The sequence below is a fragment of the Mauremys reevesii genome, linkage group 3 (assembly GCF_016161935.1).
Source record: "Mauremys reevesii isolate NIE-2019 linkage group 3, ASM1616193v1, whole genome shotgun sequence".
NCBI classification, from domain to species: Eukaryota; Metazoa; Chordata; order Testudines; family Geoemydidae; genus Mauremys; species Mauremys reevesii.
This window is the reverse complement of record NC_052625.1, coordinates 28216718-28244619: the sequence shown is the minus strand read 5'-3', so window position 1 is coordinate 28244619 and position 27902 is coordinate 28216718. Positions and strand designations below refer to the sequence as shown.

General features: G+C 46.1%; 1 protein-coding gene and 1 long non-coding RNA gene across 5 annotated transcripts in view; one reads left to right on the top strand and one right to left on the bottom strand.

Moving 5' to 3' along the window:
- The window catches only part of PPP1R21 (protein phosphatase 1 regulatory subunit 21), a 90561-nt gene extending 90213 nt beyond the window's left edge, over positions 1–348 (bottom strand). The window contains exon 1 of one of the 4 annotated variants that reach the window (XM_039532688.1): positions 215–348. Coding sequence is in view for 2 of the 4 variants with exons in the window: in XM_039532687.1 (XP_039388621.1) it covers positions 2–64 (63 nt within the window). In the remaining 2 variants the exon portion in view is untranslated. Of the gene's footprint in view, position 1 lies in introns of all 4 variants that reach the window. The other 3 variants (XM_039532689.1, XM_039532686.1, XM_039532687.1) reach the window with 3 other exon arrangements.
- On the top strand, positions 220–27902 carry LOC120402228. The gene is made up of 3 exons (XR_005597069.1): positions 220–343; positions 21309–21500; positions 27738–27902. It is a non-coding gene; the product is annotated as an uncharacterized LOC120402228 (long non-coding RNA).

Below are 27902 nucleotides of genomic sequence, written 5' to 3'. Positions count from 1 at the left end.
CCTTCGAATACTCCTGAGCCAGTTTCTGGTACTTCCCCTGCAGCTCCGCGCCAGCCGCCGCCATCGCCCCACCGCTCCTCGGTAGGTACCGCTGTCCCCGTCAGAGAACCCACTGCCCTGGGCCGCCGCAGCTCAATCCAACCACGCCCCGTCCCTACCGACACACTTCCGCTTTCGGACGTGAGAACGCGCTAACGTCAACGCGCAATCTCACACTAGGCTACGGAGTGGGTCGACTTCACTCTTCGGCGCCATCATCTTGACGCAAAATCCAAGATGGCAGAGCGAGGGCGGGTCACAAACTACCCTCTCCGCCCGCACCTTGGGCGTAACCGACAAAAGCGTGAGTGCGGGTCACGTGACACGGGAAGGCGCGAGCGCGCCGTTGTTACCATGGCAACAGCCTCACACTCGCTCCAGGAGTGGCCCTGCGTAACGCGCAACGTGGCTACGGAGCCCGGCCAAGGCCAATAAACTACGGAGTTGCGGGGGCTTCTCACCCGTATCTAGACGCCCCGCTTTAAAATCTTTGAGGGGCGGGCGCCGGGTATAGTCGAGCCCCGCCGCCCCCAACCCGTAATGAACGGGCCTGTGAGCAGCGCCTCAGTTGCGTGTGCACAATCCCCGTGATCTGGGCGGCAACAGTGTCTCAGCCACCGCAGGGAGGGGGCCAAATGTACCGGGTTGAGGAGAGGCGGGGGCAATTGTTTCAGGGCACTAAGTTGAGAAGAGCCCAGGTTTGTCACACGGTGAAATTGGAGGCGTGGGGCTTGCTAACTAGACTGTACTTTAAAACGTCCAAAATCAGGATGGGTAGGCCGGGCTCATTCTCTTACCTGGCATATGGCCACAGTTGGAGCCAAGGGCTCCTGGCTGTCCCCAGGTGGTCCTAGCTGGGGAGCAGTAAAAGCTGGCCAGCCCTGCCTTACCGCAAATGTACGTGGGGAGAAAGAAGAAAACCTTTTTAACAGGCAGGGTCTTTGAAAAAATCAAGCATTTGTTTAAACGATCCTTAGGGATTAGATGTGAAAATAAGTCTCAGGTGAGAAGAATCAGTGGGGAGGGTGCATATGAGACCATCACTGCCACAACATAAATTCAGTTATGATATGGGTGCAGAAATAAGGGAATTTAATCCATGGATATTGTCACCATGTGAAATAAATATATATTTATAGGGAACACATCACACCGTCATTTGGAAAATATTTGATATGAACAAATTAGATGTGTATTTTTAACACTAAATATGTATGTTTAAGTATAAAGAGCTGTGTGTGGCGGTTTCAGTCACAGAGACTACCTTAGGACTGTCACCTGCTGAGCTGAAACTACCTCGGAGCCCATTTTCCCTGTCAGCTTGGGAGTCCAGAACCCTGTCTTCCAGACTCCTTAGTCTGGGCCCAATCCTTTCCCTGGTACAGTTCTTGTTAGTTCTAGCTCTGGTGGTAACTAGGGGATTTCTCATGACTGCTGCCCCCTTTGTTCTGTTCCACCCCCTTTTATAGCTTTGGCACAAGGTGGGAATCCTTTGTCTCTCTCTGGGTTCCCACCCTTCCTTCTAATGGAAAAGAACCAGGTTTAAGATGGATTCCAGTATCAGGTGACATGGTCACGTGTCACTGTAAGACCCTATTCTTCATTACGCACAGGCTGTCCCCCATGTCCACAAGAAGGCTTGCAGGTAAATAAACCATCTACAGCCTATTGTCCTAGTCAATGGGCGCCAGCAAGATTCTAAACTCCCATTAATTGCACACACTTTACATAATTACAATAGGACCTCAGAGTTAACTTCATATTTCTAGTTTTAGATACACTGCCCGATATACCCGATATAATGCGGTCCGATATAACGCGAATTCAGATATAACATGATAAAGCAGCGCTCCAGGGGACAGTGCTGCTTTACTGCATTATATCCAAATTCGTGTTATCACAAATGGTTCCTCTGCACCCGCCCATTACTTGTTGCGCCCCTCCCTCCCCCCTGCCCCAGCTCACCTCTGCTCCGCCTCCTCCCACAAGCGCGCTGCAGCTCTGCTTCTTCTCCCCCCCAGGCTTGCAGAGGTGAGCTGGGGTAGGGGGGGCGGGGAGGGCAGCAGCGATCGCAGAGGAACCACTCCCCACTCCAGCTCATCTCCGCCACCTCCCCTGAGTGCACCGCTTCTCCCCCCTCTCCAGGCTTGCCAGGCCAAACAGCTGATTGGCAGGGCAAGCCTGGGAGGGAGGGAGAAGCGGAGGTGAGCTGGGGCAGGGAGCAGTTTCTCTCCCTACCCCGATATAGCACCGTCTCACCTATAACAGTGAGATTTTTTGGCTCCGGAGGACTGCATTATATCAGGGTACAGGTGTACAAGAATGATACAAATAGGATGAATACACTCAGTAAATTATCAGCTTTGTAATGATACCTTATAAGATACCTTTTGCATAAAGCATATTCCAGTTACATTATATTCACATTCCAAGTATATTTTCATAAAGCATATGGAGTGCAATGTCACACTATGTATTCCATTAAGTCTCACTGGAACGTTTGCCTCAATAAAATTAATTTACTATGTAAAACCTTAGTCAAAATCTACAGCAAGGCATAAAAATGAAAAAACTCTAATTTAAACACACATTTTGTCCTATAAATTGTACAAGCTGCTTTTAGCATTAACACACTAGGGGGAGCCTTTTACCCAAGTCTGGCAATTTGATTTTCAGAACAGGAGGAGAAATGTACAAGCACTTTAATAGGTAATTGGTTCAACCTGTTGGTAGCAACAGTAGCTATTTACAAAGATCGTGGGTGAGCTCATTTTACTACACTCAGGTCTCTAGATTTGAGACAAAGTAGATAATGCAAGTTAATAATTATGGAAAACTACTTTCTCATTGAGGTGGTCAGTGCTTTCACAAAGCTTAGATTTAGGTTTCGGCACTCCTTTCCCTGAGCAACCTGCTAGCCTATGATGTCAGTTGCATATATGTGGTAGTTTTCCTATAATATAATTAATAATAATAATTAGGGCTGTCGATTAACTCAAAAATATTAATTGTGATTATTCAGTTTTAATCACACTGTTAAACAATAGAATACCAATTGAAACATTAAATATTTTTGGATATTTTTCTACATTTTAAAATATATTGATTTCAATTACTAACACAGAATACAAAGTGTACAGTGCTCATTTTATATTATCATTTTTATTACAAATATTTGCACTATAAAAATGATAAAAAAGAAATAGTATTTTTCAATTCAGCTCATACAAGTACTGTAATGCAATCTCTATCGTGAAAGTGCAACTTACAAATGTAGATTTTTTGCTACATAACTGTACTCAAAACCAAAACAATGTAAAACTTTAGAGCCTACAAGTCCACTCAGTCCTACTTCTTGTTAAGCCAATCGCTAAGACAAACAAGTTTGTTTCCATTTACAGGAGCTAATGCTGTCCTCGTCTTATTTATTACCAGAAAGTGAGAACAGGCATTTGCGTGGCACTTTTGTTGCCAGCATTCCAATGTATTTACATGCCAGATATGCTAAACATCTGTATGCCCCTTCATGATTTGGCCACCAATCCAGAGGGCATACTTCTATGCTGATGATGCTCGTTAAAAAAAATGCATTAATTAAATTTGTGACACATGTCTTCAGGGGGAGAATTGTATGTCTCCTGCTCTGCTTTATCCTCATTCTGCCATATATTTAAAGTTATAGCAGTCTCGGATGATGACCCGGCACGTGTTGTTTGTTTTAAGAACACTATCACAGTAGATTTGACAAAACACAAAGAAGGTACCAATGTGAGATTTCTAAAGATAGCTACAGCACTTGACCCAAGGTTTAAGAATCTGAAGTGCCTTCCAAAATCTGAGAAGGATGAGATGTGGAGCATGCTTTCAGAAGTCTTAAAAGAGCAACACTCCAATGCAGAAACTATAGAACCCAAACCACAAAAAAGAAAATCAACTGTCTGCTGGTGGCATCTGACCCAGGTGATGAAAACGAACATCTGTCAGTCTGCACTCCTTTGGATTGTTATCGAGCAGAACCCGTCATCAGCATGGATACACGTCTTCTGGAACGGTAGTCAAAGCATGAAGGGACATATGAATCTTTACCGCATCTGGCACATAAATATCTTGTGACACCAGCTATAGCAATACCATGTGAATGCCTTTTCTCACTTTCAGGTAAACTAGAAGCGGGCAACATTTATCTCCTGCAAATGTAAACCAACTTTGTTTGTCTGAGTGATTGGCTGAAGAAGAAGTAGGATTGAGTGGACTTGTAGGCTCTAAAGTTTTACATTGCTTTATTTTTGAATGCAGTTATTTTTTGTACATAATTCTACATGTGTAAATTCAACTTTCATGATAAAGAGATTAACTACAGTACTTGTATTAGGTGAATTGAAAAATACTATTTCTTTTGTTTTTTACAGTGCAGATATTTGTAATAAAAACAAATATAAAATGAGTGCTGTACACTTTGTATTCTGTGTTGTAATTGAAATCAATATATTTGAAAATGTAGAAAACATCCAAAAATATTTTAATAAATGGTATTCTATTATTCTTTAACAGTATGATTAATTGCATGATTAATTGCAATTTTTTTAATCGCGTGATTAATCGCGAATAATGTTTTTAATCACTTGACAGCCCTAATAATATATAACATTTTATATTTTCAAAACAGTGTACAAACATTGGCTTTAGGAGTAGATTTAAGTCTATTATTGCAATTGTATAGCTAGAGAAATGAATCATAGAGCAATTAAGATATTTTCCCAAGGTCCACAACAGGTCAGTGTCAGAGCTGGGATTAATAGTCAGGAGTATTAATGTTCCCAGTACCATACTCAATCGATTACATTATACTGCATTGCCTCTCCATCATGATCATGTCAGAAGATGTCAAGGGTGTAATGAGCTTAATCATATAGGCCTTTAATGCACAGGGCTGCCCAGAGGTTTCAGGGAGCCTGGGGCAAAGCAATTTCAGGGGCCCCTTCCATAAAAAAAGTTGCAATACTATAGAATACTATATTCTCATGGGGGGCCCTGTGGGGCCCAGGGCAAGTTGCCCCCACTTGCTCTCCTCTCCCCCCCCCCCCCCGCCCCGGGGGAAGCCCTGGGAAAAATAAACATTTAAAAACCTTCCACATCTCAGCAGAAACCCAGTTTTGAGAAAACTTCTTTTCATGTCACCTTTACAAGGTATCACTGGTTCTCAGCATCAGCTAGTGCTAAAAGGCACTAAAGCTCATTAAAAGGGTTGGACAAATATTTTCTGTCAAAACTTTTTTTGGATCGAAAACTAGGGGTTTTTAAAAAGCAGAAAAAAATCATGGACAATGTCTGCTTTCCTTCAAAATTTGTTGTGGTTTTTTTAATTGAAAAGCTGAAATTAGTCTGCCAAAACCTGAATATGGGGTTTCAGAAGTGTGTGGCCAAATATTTGCTGCTTGCTGTGTTTGTTTAAAGAAACAATAAAAAAATTCTGCTTAAAAAAAAATCCAAAACTTTTGAACCACCTCAGCTTGTGACCAAAAGCCTGAGCCCATCCAGTCAGAGATTTGTCCAGGTTTCTGATACTCTGCTGGTTTCCTTGACTCATATCTATCTCCATAACTTTGGGTTTATTTAGCTTAGAACATAAGAACATAAGAATGGCCATACTTGGTCAGACCAAAGGTCTATCCAGCCCAGTATCCTGTCTACTGACAGTGGCCAATGCCAAGTGCCCCAGAGGGAGTGAACCTAACAGGTAATGATCAAGTGATCTCTCTCCTGCCATCCATCTCCACCCTCTGACAAACAGAGGCTAGTGACACCATTCCTTACCCATCCTGGCTAATAGCCATTAATGGACTTAACCTCCATGAATGTATCTGTTTCCTAGAGATGGGCTCCACGGGGTCCCTCACAAACTGGAGACAGTTACTGTGGGTTTGTCTTTGGTATAGCTTATGTACATACTCACGAACTGGGCATTTGAGCTTGTTCCAGAATCTGGGATGAGCCTATGTTGAGAAAACTGAAATGCTCAAAATAGCACATGCATGTGAATGGACACAGGGTGCTAAAATTAAATTAACCCAGGGGTTCTCAAACTGGGGGTCAGGACCCCTCAGGGGGTTGCAAGGTTATTACTGGGGGTCGCGAGCTGTCACCCTCCACCTCAAACCCCGCTTTGCCTCCAGCATTTATAATAGTGTTAAATATATAACAAAGTGGTTTTAATTTATAAGGGGGGTCACACTCAGAGATTTGCTATGTGAAAGGGGTCACCAGTACAAAAGTTTGAGAACCACTGAATTAACCCCTTTGGAGCCTTGGGGAATGCAGGGGAGGGGGGTCTCCCTTAGTAGGGTTGGGAAGGAGGTAGGTGGTGTAGAATATTGCTCTTCTCGTGTGATCCCTCCCCCATGGAAAAGATAACAGCTTGGCTCTTTGTGTTAAATAGCTGTCTGCAAGCCTCAAACTGCTGAATGAGCTTTAGGGTAGGGAAGGCTGTGCCTCCCCAAACAGCTTGGCCTTGCCCCCTATCCGACCCCCACCCACTTCCTGCCCCCCGACTGTCCCCCTCAGAATCCCTGACCCATCCTGCTCCTTGTCCCCTCACTGCCCCCCCAAGACCCCCTTCCCAACCACCACCCCGGGACCCCACCCCCCACCAACCCCCCGATCCCTGTCCCCTGACTGCCCCAACCCCTGTCCCCCCGTGAGTCCTGACATACCCCCAGAATGCCCACGATCCAACCCCCGTTCCCCATCCCCTGACCGACCTCCCAGAACCTCTGCCTCCTCCCTGTGCCCTGACTGTCCCCGGGACTCCCTGCCCCTTATCCAACCCCCACCACCCCCCGGCCCCAGCCCCCTGCCTTGCTGCTTACCCCCACCTTCCCCCTCTCCCAGAGCCTCAGTGCACTGCGTCCAGGAGCGGCCCTGGACAGCGCTGCAGCGGTGTGACTCCAGCGGGGCCCCGGAGCTTGCAGCCCAGTCCCCTTACCACACGGCTCCGAGCGGGGCGGAGCTCAGGCCCCGCTAAAGCCACGCCGCTTTGTCCAGGGCCGCTCCTGTATGCGGCAAGCTGAGGCGCCGGGGGATGGGGAAAGGCAGGGCCAGAGCATTCTCTTGGGGGCCCCTGCGGGGCCTGGGGCCTTGGGCAAATTGCCCCACTTGCACCCCTCTCTGGGCGGCCCTGTTAATGCAAGTAGGCCCAAACGTGCTTTATTAGCTTTACTAATTCATTGTATAATAACCTATGACCCCAATCCTGCAATCAGAAAAACTTCAGATTCGATGTGTGACGGTATCCCTGGGGTGCAGCCTGGGACTGTGGGACCACTGTGCCCCCTCAACTCTCCAGACTTGGCTGTCTCTCACAATGCTTTGCTAGTGATAAGCAGAAAACCCCTCCGGGTGCTGCCATCACTCAGCACAACTGCATGTGGAGCCTCACACACAGCTAGATTGCATGAATGTTCCCAGAGCCACTCATGAAACAACACAGAGAAAGGCATCCGCCAAATCCCCTCAGCTCTCAGCCTTGCACCTCAGGAATATACCATCTTGCACTGTTCAAGACCCTTTCTTGAGCAATGCAAGTTTATTAATTAGTTCACCACTTCATCAATGGAAAGTGAACATACACCAGCCTTTGTATGAGCAGATTTATCAAGCACTTCAGGCAAACTGACTAGTAAAGATAAACAGTAAAACAAATTTATAGATTACAAAAGATAGATTATAAGTGATAGGCAAAAAGTCAGAATGGTTTAAAATATAATCACACAGTCTAAACCGTAGCCCTTATCACACTAGACAGTATTTAGGTCAAGCAATGTTCTCATCTCACTGGATCTTACAGTCCTTAATATACGTTTGTCTCTTAAACCTGGGCCAGTCTCCTCTGTTGAAATCATCAGTCTTCTGAGTGTCCTTATTGCTTGCAGGCGGGGGTAGAAGAAAAGGCAAAAGCATAGGGCCATTGTGTTCTGTTTTTACCCTTAGTCCATGTGCTTGGAGAACACAAATCCAGGCATGTCTGGTGGGCATTGCTGAGTCACCAGGCAAGGTTGAGCAATCCCCCTGGTGTGGCCTTGTGCAAGTGAGTCATTGAATTGTAACTCCGTTGCTGGACAATGGCTGTTGATGGTTGTTCGACACCCACCCGGGCATTGGTTACCTCCCTTGTTATCGTCTTTGGGGGAGCTAGTATCTGGGGGTTTCCCAAACCCATAGCATATTTTAGTGACAACTATACAACACAATTCTCGTAACTTCATGTGCATTAATTATATACATATTTAGCTGGAACAGTGGGTTTCAGCAGATCATAACCTTTCCCATGATACCTTACATGTCAGTTATATACAAATGATGAATATGGGGGTCACAGGGTGCTCCCTGGGGGTGTAGAGTGTCACACTATGTATATGAATCATAATTTGCACCACTGAATTGAAGCCACTTTAGAGTTAAACTCAACATGTTTGGGATCATACTGCATGCAGTTGAAAAACTATGTGTGCAGGATTAAATTCGGTGTGGGGTTAGATCTGGGTATTTTGCCATGGGACAATACAGCAGGGACTGATTGGGCTGGTGCTGATACTCCTTGTAGAATGCTTCGGCAGCAGAACTGCTAAGAACAGCAGCACCAGAGGGAAACTGACATGGCTGGACCTAGAAGTCCTGTGTGGGAAAGTGAAATTTACTAGACTCACATCAGTTTCACTTATCAAGACTAATTCTGGGGAATGGAAAGCAAAGGACAGACAATGGAAAAAAGACTAATACAAATAATGACTACTAATAGTAAAGGGGAATAAAAATCCAAGGATAGAAGTAAGGCTCAAAATAAATCCCAGGATGGGGGAAGGGGGACAAAAATCTGAATAAAAAAAGATAGAAAAAAAGATAACCTAATTTTAATAGATGCTAAATTTTAAGGCAAATATTGTATTTGAATAGTTTTGGTTACCAATTTAAAGATGATAATTGGATTGACATGTTTCACATCCATCTCCATATTCCTCCCCCTGGTTCCCCCCAAAAAACAAAAAAATCAATGCTTCCCCCATAGCAAATTAATTAGGACACACAGATAGACATGTATAGTGAGTGTATAGACACAGATATAGACATAAATGAAAATTACACTCTGAATCATTTGGCAGGTTTTTCATGCTGTGGAAAAACAAGCTTCACTGTTCTCATTTAGACCATTAAGAGTATTTTACAACAATAGGTTTTCTAAGAACTAGAAAAATTCCAGAAATGATTGGAAACATACCATCTTCAGAGATCAGACTATGATAAGAAAATGCACAAGCCACACCCTCAGATGCAGCAAACAACCTAAACTTATGTTTTGTTTCTTTTATCTTAGCAACAGCAAGTTTGAACAGCAGGATATGTGCCCTCTCATGATGAATCTATAACAAATCTTTCGTTGAGTAATGCCTTTTACGTCTTTCTCAATCTGATCATTCTGTTTTTATAAAATCAAACCAAGTGCTTTTAAAAATATAAGCATGATGCACACATACATTCACACTTTATAAATACTTTGCTTCTTCCTTTCTTCCCAGCCTGTAGGAGAAATACCTTGATTCATTCATAGAGTATTGGTATGTATGTGACTGGGTGAGTTGTGTCTGTGTGTAAAGAAATTACCAGGGAAAGACAAGATGAACAAATGACTTTTGCATTCAATTCTGATCATGAAGCTGCCCATAGTGATTTGTATCTGATTTCACAGCTCATTTGAAAGTATTTTTTGTCCAGCACTTAGGACTCATCTCCATTGAACAGTTTCATAATTCCACTAGAATGCATGGGTTGTGTTGCAGAGGGGGCAATTGAGATCTTGATACACCAACAAAAATTGTAACAGTTGCAGAAGTCAGTGTTTCCCAAACTTGTGAAAGCTAAGCTGACTCCACTGCCCCCGATCTCCTTTCAGGAAATTGAAACCAGTCATGTGCCTCTAGCCTCACCCTGCTTTGTAGCCCCACCATGTTCTGTTAACGGTCTACCAATCTCTATTTATACATATTCTGCACCCCCCTGCTAGTCTCTCATGCCTTTCTCCTTGAAGGGTACGTCCACACTTTGGGAAACACATACTAGTGATGCCAGTTGCACTCAAAATCTCCAGCTCATTAGCTTTGTTGCCCATAGGAAAAGAGGTACAACAATCCTACATGACTTTTATTATTTTCAGTGAGACAAGTCACCCAGTTTCATAGGGCGTGGTCAAAACAAAAAGGAGAAATGTTATAAAAATTGATGTCTCCAATTTTGAAATGTTCTCTGATAAAGAGGGAAAATCTCATTGAAAACCAATATGGTTTTGTTAATAGAACAGTCTTTTAACTGGTGCCAGCTATGGACCCCATTCTGCATACTCCTATGTGAGTAATCTTTACTACCCTGGGTTATTTAGTTATGTCTTTTTGATAGCATTCACAACATGATAGGGTTTTCTAAGCAGGAAAGTAGACATTTTATCTGCTCCAAGTTACTCATCATCCAAAGAGACAAATAAGCAAACACTGAGAGGGGAGGAGCAAAGGGTATAACAGATCTACAGTTGCATTAACAAAAAATATATATGTATTTTAAACAGCACATGTAAACTGTTCCCAGATTACTCTAGTTTGTCATTGTTAGCAAGTTTTCCATAGACACTCCCATGGTTTTCAAGTCGGGACTTGAATATGGAAAGGGTTGGGGCCTTTTGGAGGAGCTCAAAGAGAGTGTTCCATAGAGCCTAGTGTGTAAAAACAGAGATGTTTGCATGAGAAGGATGAGGCTTGTTTCATTAAAGGAACATGGGACAGGAACAACATGGAATCAGAAAAGAGCAGATAAGTAAGGAGAGCCAGAGTTATGTAGAACTTTGAAATCGGTAACAAGAAATATGAACTTGATGCAATAGAAGAAGGGAAGCCAGTGCAGAGATTGAAGGGGGCAAGGGTAGCATTGCAATCCAGGGGGTTAAATAGGTAAGTATGCTTTTGTAGCTACAGGCTCAGTATCATGGGAAACATGGCATCAAAAGCAATGCAGTGTTGGGTTTGAGTCCTCACAACAGTAGTCTCAAAGCTGAGAAAATACTATTTTAAATACTTCTTAAGCAAACAGTTCAATCTCCATTAATTCCTTTGTGTATTTTTAAAGAAACAACTTCTGTATTTTTTAAGAGTCCACAGCAATATGTATCTGATATTAAAGCTCATGACCACAGTTTTGGCACTGTAAAAGCTACATTACTTGAGCTTATGAACCAAAAGAGTGCACCTACATTTAGGTATGGAATAATTGGCCCAGAGAAAATAAGATTAGTCATATTTCGGAGGTATTTTTCTCTGTTAAATGAAGGCCAGCTCCAAGGGGCAGTTTTGTATTAATGTGAATAGGCCCTCCAAGGAGCAGTTTTGTATTAAGGCCACCTCCAAGGGGCAATTTTGTATTAATGTGAAAATACATTAAAGTTAACAAACTTGGGTGAAATAAAGGAATGCTTATTGAGAGTTAGTGGGACAATTCCATCTTTTTTTTTTGAGTAATTGAGCAAATACAGTGAGTATTAATTACAGCCTACCGATAATTACAATTACCCAGAATACAAAACTATATTTAAAATTTTCACTTGAATGATTTTAGATAAGAAGAGACTATTTAATCTTTAGCTTATTTATACTAAAATTAATTTAGGATTGAGAAGACACAATAACAATAATAAAATTAATATTTAATTATTTCTAAGTATCAATGACCATTATTGATACCTAGTCATTGTTTTTAAAAATGTGATTCCTTAGAAATTGTGCTTCTGACCATTGGTGCAATGACAATAAAGAAGACAGGCAGGTTGCATAGTAAGATTTTGTCTTCTATTTGTATGTATACATTTATTATTAAGGAAGTTGAAATTCCATACCAAAATCCATTTGGTAGTTTTTTTTAGAATACTTCCCAATGAGATGCTTAAAATTATTAATTGAAGAGCAATTCTACCAGAACTGGAGTTTGTTTCTACAGATGGAATTCTTAGGACACTCTCTAAAAGAACCAACCAGCAGAGATTAACAACCACTTCAGAAATAATTTGCCCTGACAGTTCTAGGGTTAAATGCTTTAGAATTAGATCTTGCTGAAAGCTGAATCTTGTTGCCCAGCAACTGCTGCATGGGATGTTGCTGTCACTCACTGGATACTTCTCTGGGGAGTTACCATTATGTTCAGAGAAAACAGGTTATGATTGGGTTGCGGTGACGTAATGCTGCACAATGGAATCCTGATTTTTTTTAAGGCAGCACTTTATATAACAGAAATCAATGCCAAGATTGTGATATTTGTAGGTATAAGGAAATAATCTTTTCTCTTCCTTTTTTTTATTATTATTTTTTTTTTAATTTAAAGCATCACCCAAGCATTGCCTGCTTTTGGAAAGGGGTAACACTAAGAGAGGAGGCTGGGGCAAAATATTAGAAAGAGTGGTCATTTTGCAACTCTTACACAGCCATCCTTAATAACTCAAGGGGTATTTTTAATCTTTTCAGTTTACCCATAACATAGCCAATAAAAGGTGTGTTTCTTACTCTTTGAGGTAGATTTCCAACGTGTTTGGAGGCTGCAACTTTCTGACTAGCAGTCAGAAGATCCATAGATGGAGATACAGAATCCAGATAGCTGAAACCTATTGCTGTTGGAAATAATGCTGTTGGTGCAGATTTGAGGATGTAAAGCTATTAGGAGCCCATTGACACCTTTTACTAATAAGAAACACAAATTGAAGCTTTAATTTATTTTAATCCCTTTAAAAATTATGCTAAGCACTTAGGGTGAGATTTTAAACGTATTTATACACTCAAAGGTACAGATAAGCATCTAGTTGGATTTTAAAAAGCAGCCATGTGTCTAAATACCTTTAAAAGTACCCTTAGGGTACGTCTACACTACAAGACTATTTCGAATCTACTTAACTCGAATTTGTGGAATCGACCTTATGAAGTCGAATTTGTGTATCCACACTAAATACACTAATTCGACTGTCTGAGTCCACAGTAACGGGGCCAGCATCGACTTTGGAAGCGGTGCACTGTGGGAAGCTATCCCACAGTTCCCGCAGTCCCCGCTGCCCATTGGAATGCTGGGTAGAGCCCCCAATGCCTGCTGGGGGAAAAAATGTGTCGAGGGTGGTTTTGGGTAACTGTCGTCATTGAACCGTCAATCACGCCCTCCCTCCCTGAAAGCGCCGGCGGGAAATCTGTTCGCGCCCTTCTCTGGTCGGTTACAGCGCGGACGCCACAGCACTGTGAGCATGGAGCCCGCTGCGATCATCGCTGCACTTATGGCCATTGTCAACTCCTCGCACCTTATCGACCACCTCTTCCACAGTCAGCTGCTGAGAAATAGGGCGAGGAGGCTCCGTCAGCGCGGTGAGGACAGGAAGTCACAGAGTGGCGCAAACCTCTCACAAAGCAGGGTACGCCGCGCAGTGGAGATCATGGTGGCAATGGGTCAAGTTCATGGTGTGGAACGGCGATTCTGGGCCCGGGAAACAAGCACGGACTGGTGGGACCGCATAGTGCTGCAGGTCTGGGATGAATCACAGTGGCTGCGAAACTTCAGGATGCGTAAGGGCACTTTCCTTGAACTCTGTGACTTGCTGTCCCCTGCCCTGAAGCGCCAGGACACCCGGATGCGAGCAGCCCTGACTGTGCAGAAGCGAGTGGCCATAGCCCTCTGGAAACTTGCAACGCCAGACAGCTACCGGTCAGTAGCGAACCACTTTGGCGTGGGCAAATCTACCGTAGGGCTTGCTGTGATTCAAGTAGCCCACGCAATTGTTGAGCAACTGCTCTCAAAGGTAGTGACTCTAGGAAACGTCCAGGTCGTCAGAGATGGCTTCGCCATGATGGGATTCCCAAACTGCGGTGGGGCTATAGATGGGACTCACATCCCTATCCTGGGACCAGCCCACCAGGCCAGCCAGTACATTAACCGAAAGGGCTACTTTTCTATGTTGCTGCAAGCACTGGTGGAGCATAGGGGACGTTTTACCAACATCTACGTCGGGTGGCCCGGCAAGGTTCATGACGCGTGTGTGTTCAGGAACTCTGGTCTGTTTAAACGCCTCCAGGCAGGTAGTTTCTACCCGGACCACAAAATAACGGTTGGGGATGTGTAGATGCCTACAGTGATCCTCGGGGACCCAGCCTACCCGCTAATGCCCTGGCTCATGAAGCCCTATACAGGCGTCTTGGACAGTGAGAAGGAACTCTTCAACTACCGGCTGAGCAAGTGCAGAATGGTGGTGGAGTGTGCTTTCGGACGTCTCAAGGGGAGATGGCGGAGCTTACTGACTCGCTCGGACCTCAGCGAAAAAAATATCCCTGTTGTTATTGCTGCTTGCTGTGTGCTCCACAATCTCTGTGAGAGCAAGGGGGAGACCTTTATGGCGGGATGGGAGGTTGAGGCAAATCGCCTGGCTGCTGATTACGCTCAGCCAGACAGCCGTGCCGATAGAAGATCCCAGCGGGAAGCGCTGTGCATCCGGGAGGCTTTGAAAGCTAGGTTCCTCGGAGAGCAGGCTAACCTATGACTGTCCACTTGATTTACAGAGAAGCTGAACCTGAGCCTGTTTCAGTGACTGTTGACTTCGATCTGCGGTTACATACCCCGTTCTCCAGGTTTCCCCCCTTCCAACACACGTTTTAAAATAAATTTAATGGAACACTGATTATTAACAAAGTTTTCTTTAATTATGAATTCCTGTTCTAGGGTTGAAACATGGACGCAGACTATGGTGGGTACGGTGTGCACTGATGTACAGACCGCTTCTACACTAGAGGAATGACAGGCTCCTGCTCCTACAGCGGTCTCTGGGGGGAGGACGGTTGTGGGTGGGTGTGCAGGAAGGGGTGGGTTTGCAGGAAGGGGTGAGGGGTGCCGTCTTTGGGACGGAGTTTGGGTGCAGGCTCTGGGCTGGGGATTGGTGCGTAGGAAGGGGTGAGGGGTGTGTGGGAAGGGTGAGTATGTGTCCGTGGATGAGGGCTCTTGCTGGGGCTCAGGGCATCGGAGAGGCTCGTGGCTAGGGTGGAAGGGCATGGTAAGGGCAGCCTGCCTTGCCATTTGTGGATGGCAGGCGCTAGGACCCTGGGGCAGCATACACCTCACAGACTGACCCGGGGCAGCATACACCTCACAGACTGACCCTGGTGCCTAGTGACTGCAGTCTGTGTGTGTCCTGCTGTTGATCCTGCCCCCAAGTCTGTACCCTGGTAATGGAGGCTGTCCTATGCAATTAAAAAACCCCTCCCCCCCTTGACACAAAGTCTTCTGACAAGAAAAACGTGACGAAAACAGTGAATAACAACAAACTACTTTTAATACTCAACTACACAGTGGGGGGATGAAACTTGGATTTGGGACTGGGTGATCCAGGAAGAGAAGCACTTCTCAAAATTTATGGCATGAGAGCTGTGTGGTACATGAGCGCTCTGCTGGGGTGCAGTGACAGTTTTCACGGCCCCTAGCGCCCCTCCTTCTTGTTATTTTGGGTGAGGGGGGGACAGGACTTTGTGGCGGGGGATGGTGGTTGCAGATACAGTGCAGGGGGGCTCTCTCCTCCTGCCTGCGGTCCTGCAGAACATCTACAAGGCGCCGGAGCGTGTCCGTTTGCTCCCTCATTAGCCCAAGCAGCGTTTGAGTCGCCTGCTGGTCTTCCTGCCGCCACCTGTCCTCCCGTTCGCTGTGTGAGCGCTGGTGCTGACATAGGGTCTCCCTCCACTGTCTCTGCTCGGCCGCCTAGGCTCTGGAGCAGGCCATCAGTTCCGAGAACATGTCGTCCCTAGTCTTTTTCTTTCGCCGCCTAATCTGCGCCAGCCTCTGTGAGGGGGATGCCGGGGCAGTTCGTGAAAGAGCCACAGCTGTGTGATGGGAAAAAGGAAGTGATTTCCTTGAAAAGATACATGTTTGCGAACACTGAACACAGTCTACTCAGTTTCTGTGAACAAGACCATACAGGGCACCTAGTCTCACGAGCTCTCAGGACAAGTTCGAGATTTCGGAATAAGCTTTCATTGGCTGCGGTCTTGCACAGGAGATCGGACAAGCGGGGCGGTACAGCTGAATCCGTGTAGCAGCCAGGCCTGGTAAGCCCTACACTATAGGCTGCTTAACAGTTAATGGATAGCTGTGCCATCCCGCTGAAGGCAATCTGGAAAGCATAAAGTCTGACCCTGTTCCAGCCCCTCGCGGCTGTGCCCGGGAAAGATCACTGTATGCTTTTCCTCTGCAGCCTCCAACACGTGGCTGTTAAACGAAGGTCATTGCTATGCAAAGTAAAAGTCAAGCATTCACAATAGTAACAGTACACTAATTGCCCTAATTAGATGCAGCAGTCGCCGAACGACATTACCCTGAGGCGGGTCACTCGGAGAGAGAGAGAGAGGATGCTGCGAGAATCCCTGCACAGACCAGGACCGTATGCTGCGATGCTGGTCGAGGCAATGATTCCGCTGTACGTTAGGATGGCCTGGCGCGGAAGAGTGTGCTTCCACGGAGCACCAAATAAGGCACCTCTCCCCGGGAACCTCCTGCGGAGGCTTTTCGAGCACCTCTACGAGAGCTTCGTGGAAGTGTCCCAAGAGGATTTCTGTTCCATCCCTATATGTGTGGACCTTCTTTTTATATAGTTTTATATGGAAAACTTTTTATATAGTTTTTATATAAGCAACAAAGAATCTTGTGGCACCTTATAGACTAACAGATGTTTTGCAGCATGAGCTTTCGTGGGTGAATACCCACTTCTTCGGATGCAAGTGGTGGAAATTTTCAGGGGCAGGTTTATATATGCAAGCAAGAAGCAAGCTAGAGATAATGAGGTTAGTTCAGTCAGGGAGGATGAGGCCCTGTTCTAGCAGTTGAGGTGTGAAAACCAAGGGAGGAGAAACTGGTTCTGTAATTGGCAAGACATTCACAGTCTTTGTTTAATCCTGAGCTGATGGTGTCAAATTTGCAGATGAACTGGAGCTCAGCAGTTTCTCTTTGAAGTCTGGTCCTGAAGTTTTTTTGCTGCAGGATGGCTACCTTAAGATCTGCTATTGTGTGGCCAGGGAGGTTGAAGTGTTCTCCTACAGGTTTTTGTATATTGCCATTCCTAATATCTGATTTGTGTCCATTTATCCTTTTCCTTAGAGACTGTCCAGTTTGGCCGATGTACATAGCATCGGGGCATTGCTGGCATATGATGGCATATATTACATTGGTGGACGTGCAGGTGAATGAACCGGTGATGGTGTGGCTGATCTGGTTAGGTCCTGTGATGGTGTTGCTGGTGTAGATATGTGGGCAGAGTTGGCATCGAGGTTTGTTGCATGGGTTGGTTCCTGAGCTAGAGTTACTATGGTGCGGTGTGCAGTTACTGGTGAGAATATGCTTCAGGTTGGCAGGTTGTCTGTGGGCGAGGACTGGCCTGCCACCCAAGGCCTGTGAAAGTGTGGGATCATTCTCCAGGATGGGTTGTAGATCTTGATGATGCGCTGGAGGGGTTTTAGCTGGGGACTGTATGTGATGGCCAGTGGAGTCCTGTTGGTTTCTTTCTTGGGTTTGTCTTGCAGTAGGAGGCTTCTGGGTACACGTCTGGCTCTGTTGATCTGTCTCCTTATTTCCTCGTGCGGGTACTGTAGTTTTGAGAATGCTTGTTGGAGATTTTGTAGGTGTTGGTCTCTGTCTGTGGGGTTAGAGCAGATGCGGTTGTACCTCAGTGCTTTGCTGTAGACAATGGATCTTGTGGTGTGCCCGGGATGGAAGCTGGAGGCATGAAGGTAGGCATAGCGGTCGGTAGGTTTTCGGTATAGGGTGGTGTTAATGTGTCCATCAATTATTTGCACCGTAGTGTCTAGGAAGTGGACCTCCCGTGTAGATTGGTCCAGGCTGAGGTTGATGGTGGGGTGGAAGCTGTTGAAATCGTGGTGGAATTTTTCCAGAGTCTCCTTCCCATGGGTCCAGATGATGAAGATGTCATCAATGTAGCGTAGGTAGAGAAGGGGCGTGAGTGGACGGGAGCTGAGGAAGCGTTGTTCCAGGTCAGCCATAAAAATATTGGCATATTGTGGGGCCATGCGGGTGCCCATAGCGGTGCCACTGATCTGGAGATATATATTGTCATCAAATTTGAAATAGTTGTGTCTGAGGATAAAGGCACAGAGCTCAGCAACCAGTTGTGCTGTGGCATCATCAGGGATACTGTTCCTGACAGCTTGTATTCCATCAGTGTGTGGGATGTTGGTGTAGAGAGCCTCTACATCCATGGTGGCCAGGATGGTGTTTTCTGGAAGGTCACCAATGCATTGTAGTTTCCTCAGGAAATCAGTGGTGTCACGGAGATAGCTGGGAGTGCTGGTGGCATAGGGTCTGAGTAGAGAGTCCACATATCCAGACAGTCCTTCAGTGAGAGTTCCAATGCCCGAGATGATGGGGCGTCCAGGATTTCCAGGTTTGTGGATTTTGGGCAGTAGATAGAATAGCCCTGGTCGGGGCTCTAAGGGTATGTTGATTTGTTCCGGTGTTAGTGAAGGGAGTGGCCTGAGTAGATGGTTCAGTTCCTTAGTGTATTCCTCAGTGGGATCTGAGGGCAGTGGCCTGTAGAATTTGGTGTTGGAGAGTTGTCTGGCATCCTCCTTTTGGTAGTCAGACCTGTTCATGATGACAACAGCACCTCCTTTATCAGCCTCTTTGATTATAATGTCAGGATGGTTTCTGAGGCTGTGGATGGCATTGCGTTCTGCACGACTTAGGTTATGAGGCAAGCGATGTTGTTTTTCCACAAGTTTTTATATAGTTTTTATATAGTTTTTATTCCTGTTTTTTAAAAAATAAATGTTTCCATGTTTATAGCACTTACCGACTGATCCTTCCCCTGATTCTGAGTCCGTGTTAACGGCCGGGGAGGGTTGGTAGGGGATCTCTGTGAGGGTGATGAAGAGATCCTGGCTGTCGGGGAAAGCGGTATTGTAAGCGCTGTCACCTGCGTCATCCTCCACAAACCCTTCCTCATCTTCCCCATCGGCGAACATCGCCGAGGAACTGCCCGTCGACACTATTCCATCCTCAGAGTCCACGGTCACTGGTGGGGCAGTGGTGGCAGACCCACCTAGAATGGCATGCAGTTCCTCGTAGAAGCAGCATGTCTGGGGCTGGGCTCCGGAGCGTCCGTTTGCCGCTCTGACTTTTTGGTAGCCTTGTCTCAGGTCCTTGATTTTCACGCGGCACTGCGTTGTATCCCGGCTGTATCCTCTGAGTGCCATGGCTTTGGAGACCTTCTCGTAGGTCTTTGCATTCCGTTTGTTGGAGCGCAGCTCCGAAAGCACAGACTCATCGCCCCACACAGCGATCAGATCCAGGACTTCCTGGTCTGTCCATGCTGGGGACCTCTTTCTATTCTGGGATTGCATGGACTCCTCTGCTGGAGAGCTCTGCATCGTTGCAGGTGCTGCTGAGCTCACCCCGATGTCCAACCAGGACATCAGATTCAAAGTGCCCAGACAGGAAAAGGAATTCAAATTTTCCCGGGTCGTTTCCTGTGTGGCTGGTCAGAGAATCCAAGCTTGGACTGCTGTCCAGAGCGTCAACAGAGTGGTGCACTGTGGGATAGCTCCCGGAGCTAGTAAGTTCGATTTGCATCCACACCTAGCCTAATTCGAGATAGCCATGTCGAATTTAGCACTACTCCCCTCGTCGGGGTGGAGTACCGAATTCGAACTAAAGAGCCCTCTAGGTCGAATTAAACGGCTTCCTGGTGTGGACGGTTGAGCGGTTAATTTGAATTAACGCTGCTAAATTCGATTTAAAGTCCTAGTGTAGACCAGGCCTTAGTGTTTTCCCAAAACATGTTTACTTGGTATCAGCTTTTTATGAATGGATACATTTGTTTTATGTATGTGATTTAACCTAGTATGTTGCTTATTTGATCTTTTGTCACAGTACTAGAGTATAAGTGCCAGATCATGCAAATATTTATGCATATGTTTAACTCTAAGCATGGAAGCAGTCCCATTGAATGAGTGAGTGAGCTCAGATTACTCATGTCCTTAAAATTAAGCACATTTGTAAGTGTTTGCAGGGTTGAGGTCTAAAACAGTATGAGGAAGTTACCTTGTGCAGTAAAATGGTTCTTTGAGATGTATGTCCCTATGGGTGCTCCACTGTAGTTGTATCTGCGCCCCTATGCCTTTAATTGGAGATTTTATGTAGCAGGTTCCGTTCAGCCCACACATGTGCTCTCCCCTCCCTCATGGTCTGCCTCAAGGCTATCTAGTGCTGTGTGAGCACACCGGTCTCAGTTCCTTCTCTACCGCAGAGCCCCATATTGAGAACTACGAAGTAGAGGGTAGAAGGGCAGGTCACAGAGCACCCATAGGGACACACATGTTGAAGAACCATTGTTACTACTCTTCTTCTTCGAGTAGTGTCGCTATGGGTGCTTCAGTGTAGGTGACTCCACAGCAGTATCCCCCATGGGGGCTGGAGCTTTGGAGTACAGTCTGTTATTACAGAGAGTACTGTGGAGCCTAAGATGGCATCAGAGGCCTAGTCTCTGGTTATCACCTAGTGTTCTGCAAAAGTATAGGCAGAGGCCCTACTCGCTGTTCTGCAAGTTTTGGAGATAGGGACTTCTTTAAGGAATGTGATTGAGGTAAAGATTGACTTTGTGGAGTGTGTACAGACTGCAGATGGAAGCAACAGGCTGCGCCCCTGGTAACAGTGTTTAATGCAACCAGAGACCCATTCGGATAATCTTTGAGCCGATGTTATGGAACATTTGGATCTTTCCTCAAATGAAAGGAAGAGTTTAGGAGACTTCCTAAAGTTTACTTGGACAGGACTTGCAAGCGCTCTTCTAATGTCTAGCATATACAGAATTGCTTCCCTGTTGTCATGATGTGGTTTTGGGGAAAAAACAGGAAGGTGATTTGTTGGCAGTCTAGTCAAGGCTCTGAGAACTAGATTAACATCTCACGTTAGAGTGGGTCTTCTCACATGCAGGAAGAGATTTTCAGTGCCCTTAAGGTATCCATGCGTCAGTAGTTGAGCAAACACCAAGTATTCATCTACAGGACAATGAAAGGCCTGTATAATGATAGCTGCAAGATGTACCTTAAGAGAGCTCAGAGAGAGTTTTGACTTTTTAAGGCTAAAATGAGAGGGAGAGAGGACAATGTTGGGTTTATGTGGTTAGAATGACAGCAAATTTGGAATTGCTTCCATTTCTGCAGGTAAATATGCTGAATAGTCAATTTTCGGCTGTCTAGCAACACATCTTTCACCTTGTCAAAGCATTCTTCCTCTAAGTCTTGGAACCAAGAAGGAGCCAAGCCTGAAGGTGGAGGACCTGCATGTTAGGGTGAAGAGAGAAGGTGAGGAATGGGGCTGAAGAGGAACCATAGACTTAGTGCCATCTGTGCCAGGTAAGGAAACCAAACTTGCCTTGGCCAGGAGGGGGCTATCAGAATAACTCTCGCTTTGTCTCCTATTTTTGACATGACTTTGGATAGTGGAGGAATCAGGGGGAAGGTGTATTAAAGGTCCCTATCCCATGGGAGGTAAGTGCATTCCCCAGGGACTGTTTCCTCAGGCCTGTGTTGGCAGAGTGGTACTGGTGTGGTGCTCTGCTTTCTCCTTGTTGATATCACTCGGCTGCGTGCGTGTGTTCCCTCTGTGTGCTGCCCCAGCTCTGCGCAGATAGCTGACACAGCAGACCCGACGAGAACCCCCAATAACCACAGAGTCCAGTAAGATGCAAAGTCACGTTGACTAGGTTTTTTGCAACCTCGGACACAATGGCAGTTCCCCGTAGATTACTTAGTCTACCGGGCATACTACGAGAAAGTGCCTCTTGGCAATGGACCCGGCTCAGTCAGTGGCGGGACTTTCCACTGCCCCCTCGGCCGGACAAAGACACCGCCCCAGGGGTACATTCTTATACACAGGTACAAACAAGTTACACATCTCTCCTGACGTATTGAGGGGCCACCCCTCTATGCAGCAAGGTTCAACCTTTCTACGTATTTAGGTGCCGCCTTCTACTTTGTACATGTTGGTTCGATCAAAACAACTCTATCCATCATTTTACCCTTTTGCCCCTGTCATTGGGATGGGTCGGCCTGTCCTTTTGTTATCTATGGAATATTTCAGTATAGTGTGTTCTAATGTTGTGTTTATACTTCGGTATGCTAGGTGAATATATGTTTATGCAACGTCAGCCTTTTTCCTGCCAGCTTCTGTGAACTGAGCCAGCCTTCAGCTCACAGCCTCACTTTGCTTTTTAGCTAAGTCTTGTTCATTACTTCAGTTCAGGCCTCAGGCCTCATACTGGGCCTTTATCAGGGCCTGCACTTACTACAGCCTGCTCTGGAGCAACAGCAAGAACATTTCTTGTTCTGGTATGTATCAAAGAGATCTATAGTCAGGGTTCCCCAAAGGTCGCAAAGCACCTCTCAGTTCAGTTCCCATTTGTGGTTATGAGAAAAGTTCTGACAGACTGTCTGTCACATTCTGTATCTCAGGTAGGTAGACAGCTGAGATGAGCATGTTTTGTTGGATGCAGTAATTCCAAAGTTTTAGTGCTTCTGTGCAGAGGGAGGCAGATCTGGTGCCCCGCGATGATTGATGTAAAACATAAAAGTTATTTTGTCCATCATGACCTTTGTGTTCTTGATGAATAGGAGAAAGTGTGCACTGGCGTTCCTGTCAGCTCTTAACTCCAACAGATTGATATGGAGGGCTGCTTCTGGGGGAGACCGCTTGCCCTGAACCTTGACGTCTTGTAGATGAGCTACCCAGCCTATTAGGGAGGCATCTATCATTAGAGTCAGCATGAATGGAACACATGCTCAGACATTACATCAGAGAGTTCTTTACAGTGGAAGGTATTGATAGTGGTTTGCTTAGCCTGTCCTTGTTCAGGGAATAGACAGATCTGAGCTATATCTGTAGACACCTAATGAACAACTGGGTGTGTGGGGTGATGGAGGTGGATGCTGCCATATGCTGAGCAGCTGTAGGCAGGCCCTGGCCAATGTTTGTGGGCTGTCCTGGACTGTCTCTAGACTCATGAGGGTGATAAATCTGTGCAGCAGGAGGAATGCTCTTGCTCGCTTTGAGTCAAGTTCGGCTCCAATGAACTCCAGTCTCTGTACTGTATTGAGTGTTGATTTCTGGGTACCGAGCTGTAGGCCCAGTTGCGTAAACGTATGCCTGGTCATAGGGTGGTCACTATGGTGTCCTGGAATGTGAGCGCCTTGTGGAGGCAGTCATCTAGGTTTGGGTAGACAATGCCTAATGTTTTCATGTGTGCTGCTATGCTGGAGAGAACCTTGGAGGATATCTTGGGTGTGGACGAGAAGCCAAATATGAGCATCCTGTACTGATAATGGTCCTGCCCAAAGGTAAATCCTAAGAATCTCCTGTGTGACAGTCATATTGAGATGTGGAAGTAGGCATCTTGTAGGTTTAGGTCCGAAAACCAATCTCATAGAATCATAGAATATCAGGGTTGGAAGGGACCTCAGGAGGTCATCTAGTTCAACCCCCTGCTCAAAGCAGGACCAATCCCCAACTAAATCACCCCAGCCAGGGCTTTGTCAAGCCTGAACTTAAAAATCTCTAAGGAAGGAGATTCTACCACCTCCCTATGTAACCCATTCCAGTGCTTCACCACCCTCCTAGTGAAAAAGTTTTTCCTAATATCCAACCTAAACCTCCCCCACTGCAACTTGAGACCATTACTCCTTGTTCTATCATCTGGTACCACTGAGAACAGTCTAGATCCATCCTATTTGGAACCCCCTTTCAGATAATTGAAAGCAGCTATCAAATACCCCCTCATTCTTCTCTTCTGCAGACTAAACAATCCCAGTTCCTTCAGCCTCTCCTCATAAGTCATGTGCTCCAGCCCCCTAATCATTTTTGTTGCCCTCCACTGGACTCTTTCCAATTTTTCCACATCCTTCTTGTAGTATGAGGCCCAAAACTGGACATAGTACTCCAGATGAGGCCTCACCAATGTCAAATAGAGGGGAATGATCACGTCCCTCGACCTGCTGGCAATGCCCCTACTTATACAGCCCAAAATGCCATTAGCCTTCTTGGCAACAAAGGTACACTGTCGACTCATATCCAGCTTCTTGTCCACTGTAACCCCTAGGTTCTTTTCTGCAGAACTGCTGCCTAGCCATTCGGTCCCTAGTCTGTAGCAGTGCATGGGATTCTTCCGTCCTAATTGCAGGACTCTGCACTTGTCCTTGTTGAACCTCATCAGATTTCTTTGGGCCCAATCCTCTACTTTGTCTAGGTCCTTCTGTATCCTATCCCTACCCTTCAGCGTATCTACCACTCCTCCTAGTTTAGTGTCATCTGCAAACTTGCTGAGAGTGCAGTCCACGCCATCCTCCAGATCATTAATGAAGATATTGAACAAAACTGGCCCCAGGACCAACCCTTGGGGCACTCCGCTTGATACCATCTGCCAACTAGACATGGAGCCATTGATCACTACCCGTTGAGCCTGACAATCTAGCCACCTTTCTATCCACCTTATAGTCCATTCATCCAGCCCATACTTCTTTAATTTGCTGGAAAGAATACTGTCGGAGACCGTATCAAAAGCTTTGCTAAAGTCAAGGAATAACACATCCACTGCTTTCCCCTCATCCACAGACCCGGGTATCTCATCATAGAAGGCAATTAGGTTAGTCAGGCATGACTTGCCCTTGGTGAATCCATGCTGACTGTTCCTGATCACTTTCCTCTCCCCTAAGTGCTTCAGAATTGATTCCTTGAGGACCTGCGCCATGATTTTTCCAGGGACTGAGATGAGGCTGACTGGCCTATAGTTCCCTGGATCCTCCTTCCCTCGTTTTTTAAAGATGGCCACTACATTAGCCTTTTTCCAGTCATCCAGGACCTCCCCCGATCACCATGAGTTTTCAAAGATACTGGCCAATGGCTCTGCAATCACATCCGCCAACTCCTTTAGCAGCCTCGGATGCATCACATCCAGCCCCATGGATTTGTGCTTATCCAGCTTTTCTAAATAGTCCTGAACCACTTCTTTCTCCACAGAGGGCTGGTCACCTCCTCTCCATACTGTGCTGCCCAGTGCAGCAGTCTGGGAGCTGACCTTGTTCATGAAGACAGAGGCAAAAAAAGCACAGAGTACATAAGCTTTTTGCACATCCTCGATCACTAGGTTGCCTCCCTCATTCAGTAAGGGGCCCACACTTTCCTTGACTTTCTTCTTGTTGCTAACATACCTGAAGAAACCCTTCTTGTTACTCTTAACATCTCTTGCTAGCTGCAACTCCAAATGTGATTTGGCCTTCCTGATTTCACTCCTGCATGCCTGAGCAATATTTTTATACTCCTCTGTGGTCATTTGTCCAATCTTCCACTTCTTGTAAGCTTCTTTTTTGTGTTTAAGGTCAGCCAGGATTTCACTGTTAAGCCAAGCTGCCATATTTACTATTCTTTCTACACATCGGGATGGTTTGTTCCGGCAACCTCAATAAGGATTCTATAAAATACAGCCCGCTCTCCTGGACTCCTTTCCCCCTCATGTTATTCTCCCAGGGGATCCTGCCATCAGTTCCCTGAGGGAGTCAGTCTGCTTTTCTGAAGTCCAGGGTCCATATTCTGCTGCTTTCCTTTCTTCCTTGTGTCAGGATCCTGAACTCAACCATCTCATGGTCACTGCCTCCCAAGTTCCCATCCACTTTTGCTTCCCCTACTAATTCTTCCCAGTTTGTGTGCAGCAGGTCAAGAAGAGCTCTGCCCCTAGTTGGTTCCTCCTTGCTCTAGAACTGGAATATTGGCAGCTAGCATGACTATCTTGAACTTCTGTGCCTTCACGTATCTGTTTAATGCCCGTAGATCTAGAATGGGCCTCCAACCTCCCTTTGCACTGGGGATCAGGAAATAATGGGAGTAAAACCTCTTGTCTCTGAATTGCAACAGGACCATCTATTTTCTGGCAAAATCGAGAAAGGTCCCTGAAGAGGGACGGGGAAGGAGAGTGTGAATGGGAGAGGGATGTGAATTGAATGGCGTGACCCTCCAAAATAATCTCTAAGACTCATCTGTCAGAGGTGATGTTCTGCCAACTGCTGTGAAAGAGGCACAGGCAATTGCCAAAGGGACATGGCAGGTGCGTAGATGGTAGCTGATGATGCAAAGAATAGCTCTTGGGCCCTCCACCAACCCGTCAAAAGTGCTTAGAAGAGGCAGTAGGAGAGGTCACAAATTGGGATGCTGACTGCTTCCACTTTTGTACCCTGGACCTCTTACGCTGCAGCTCATAGTAGCACTGTGACAGTGTGTACTGAGGAGGTCGTGACCTGTGCTGTGGTTGAGAACCATATCTTCTTTTTTTGTCCCACAGTAGATTCCCAGGGAGATAATGTGGCCCAGGAATTGTTATTGGGAGGGCGATTTTGGATGAGGAGGCAATGTGGAGAATATCACCAGCTTGTGATGTGTGTCTGCTACCTCTTGTAGGGGAATTTGCAGCTAATCCACCGCCCTCTTAGTAAGATCTTGAAAGTTTTAAAAATCACCAGCTAATGATGGGGTGGGGGGGCATTAAATCCTCATCTGGTGATAATGAGGAGTTTGGTGGAGGGTAGCCTCCCTTTTGAGCCTTTCTTCCTCTCCTTTTTGAAGGAGAGGAAGAAAGGCTCAAAAGGGAGTTTCTTTCTCCTCCAGTTCAGGGGCTCTAGATAGTGAAGCTGTAGGAGAATGTCTGGTTGACTCTGTGAGAGACATTGGACGCCCATAGAATGTGTGATCTGATCACCCAGGATCCCAATATGGCCACTGGGGAGGGAAGGGCTTGAGCAGTGAGGGTACCAAAGTAGGCCTATACCTAGATTGAGGGTTGGCATGAGGGTGGAGCTGTGGTATTCCCTGGTACTGTGACCATAGTGAGAAGCCAGGGAAATAACATCCTCCTGGTCACTGTCAGACATATCAGTCTGTAAAGGTGGAGCTGACCAGGGTGTTTGTAGTAAATGACCCGGTGCCATGGGTGATTCCGGGCTTAGGGATCTGCTTGGTACTGGGGCCCCGGGACCGAGTAACGGGGATTTTGATCACCAGGTCCCGGAACTGTTGCAGCACCATCGACTCACTCAGTACCGTAGAGGACTGTCAGTGTTCAGTGGGACTGCCAGTTGCTTATATGATGAATGCTCTGGTGTGAGGAGCTTTGCTGCACTCGGTACTGATGATTTCACCAGTGCTGGTCTTTCTGTGGCGATGTGGTCTTTATCCTTTTCTCTAGAAGGTGGCACCGCTGCCTTGGAGCCTGAGCCCCTGGTGTCCTTAGGCGTTGTGGCAGAGCTTATAGTGGACAAACCCTGATGCTTCTGGGTACCGCGCTTCGGAGCCAGCAGTGCGATTGCTATTGAAGTGGCTGAGTGCACTGGGGAACCCTCTGACTGGCCAAAGACTCTGGTGGTTTGGGGACCTTTTTCTTGAACCTTTATGGGGGGAATCTGCTGATTTTTTTCGTGATGCTACGCCCTTGGAAATTGAAGGATCTGGGGATGATGTGCATCCTGGAGAAAGTTCAGCACGATTGTCAGCTGGTGGCTGAAATGCACTCTCCATCAGGAATTTTAACTTCAGCTCCTGTTTTTTTCCCCCAGACCTTGTCTTCAGCTGCTGGCAGAGGGTGCACTCTTGTGGGATGTGTGTCTCTCCCAGGCATCGGACACAGCGAGAATGTGTGTCTTCTACAGGAATTGCTTCCTTGCAGGAGAGGCAGCTCGTGAAACCGGGGGAGTCAGGCATGCCCCTGGTGAGGCTATCAA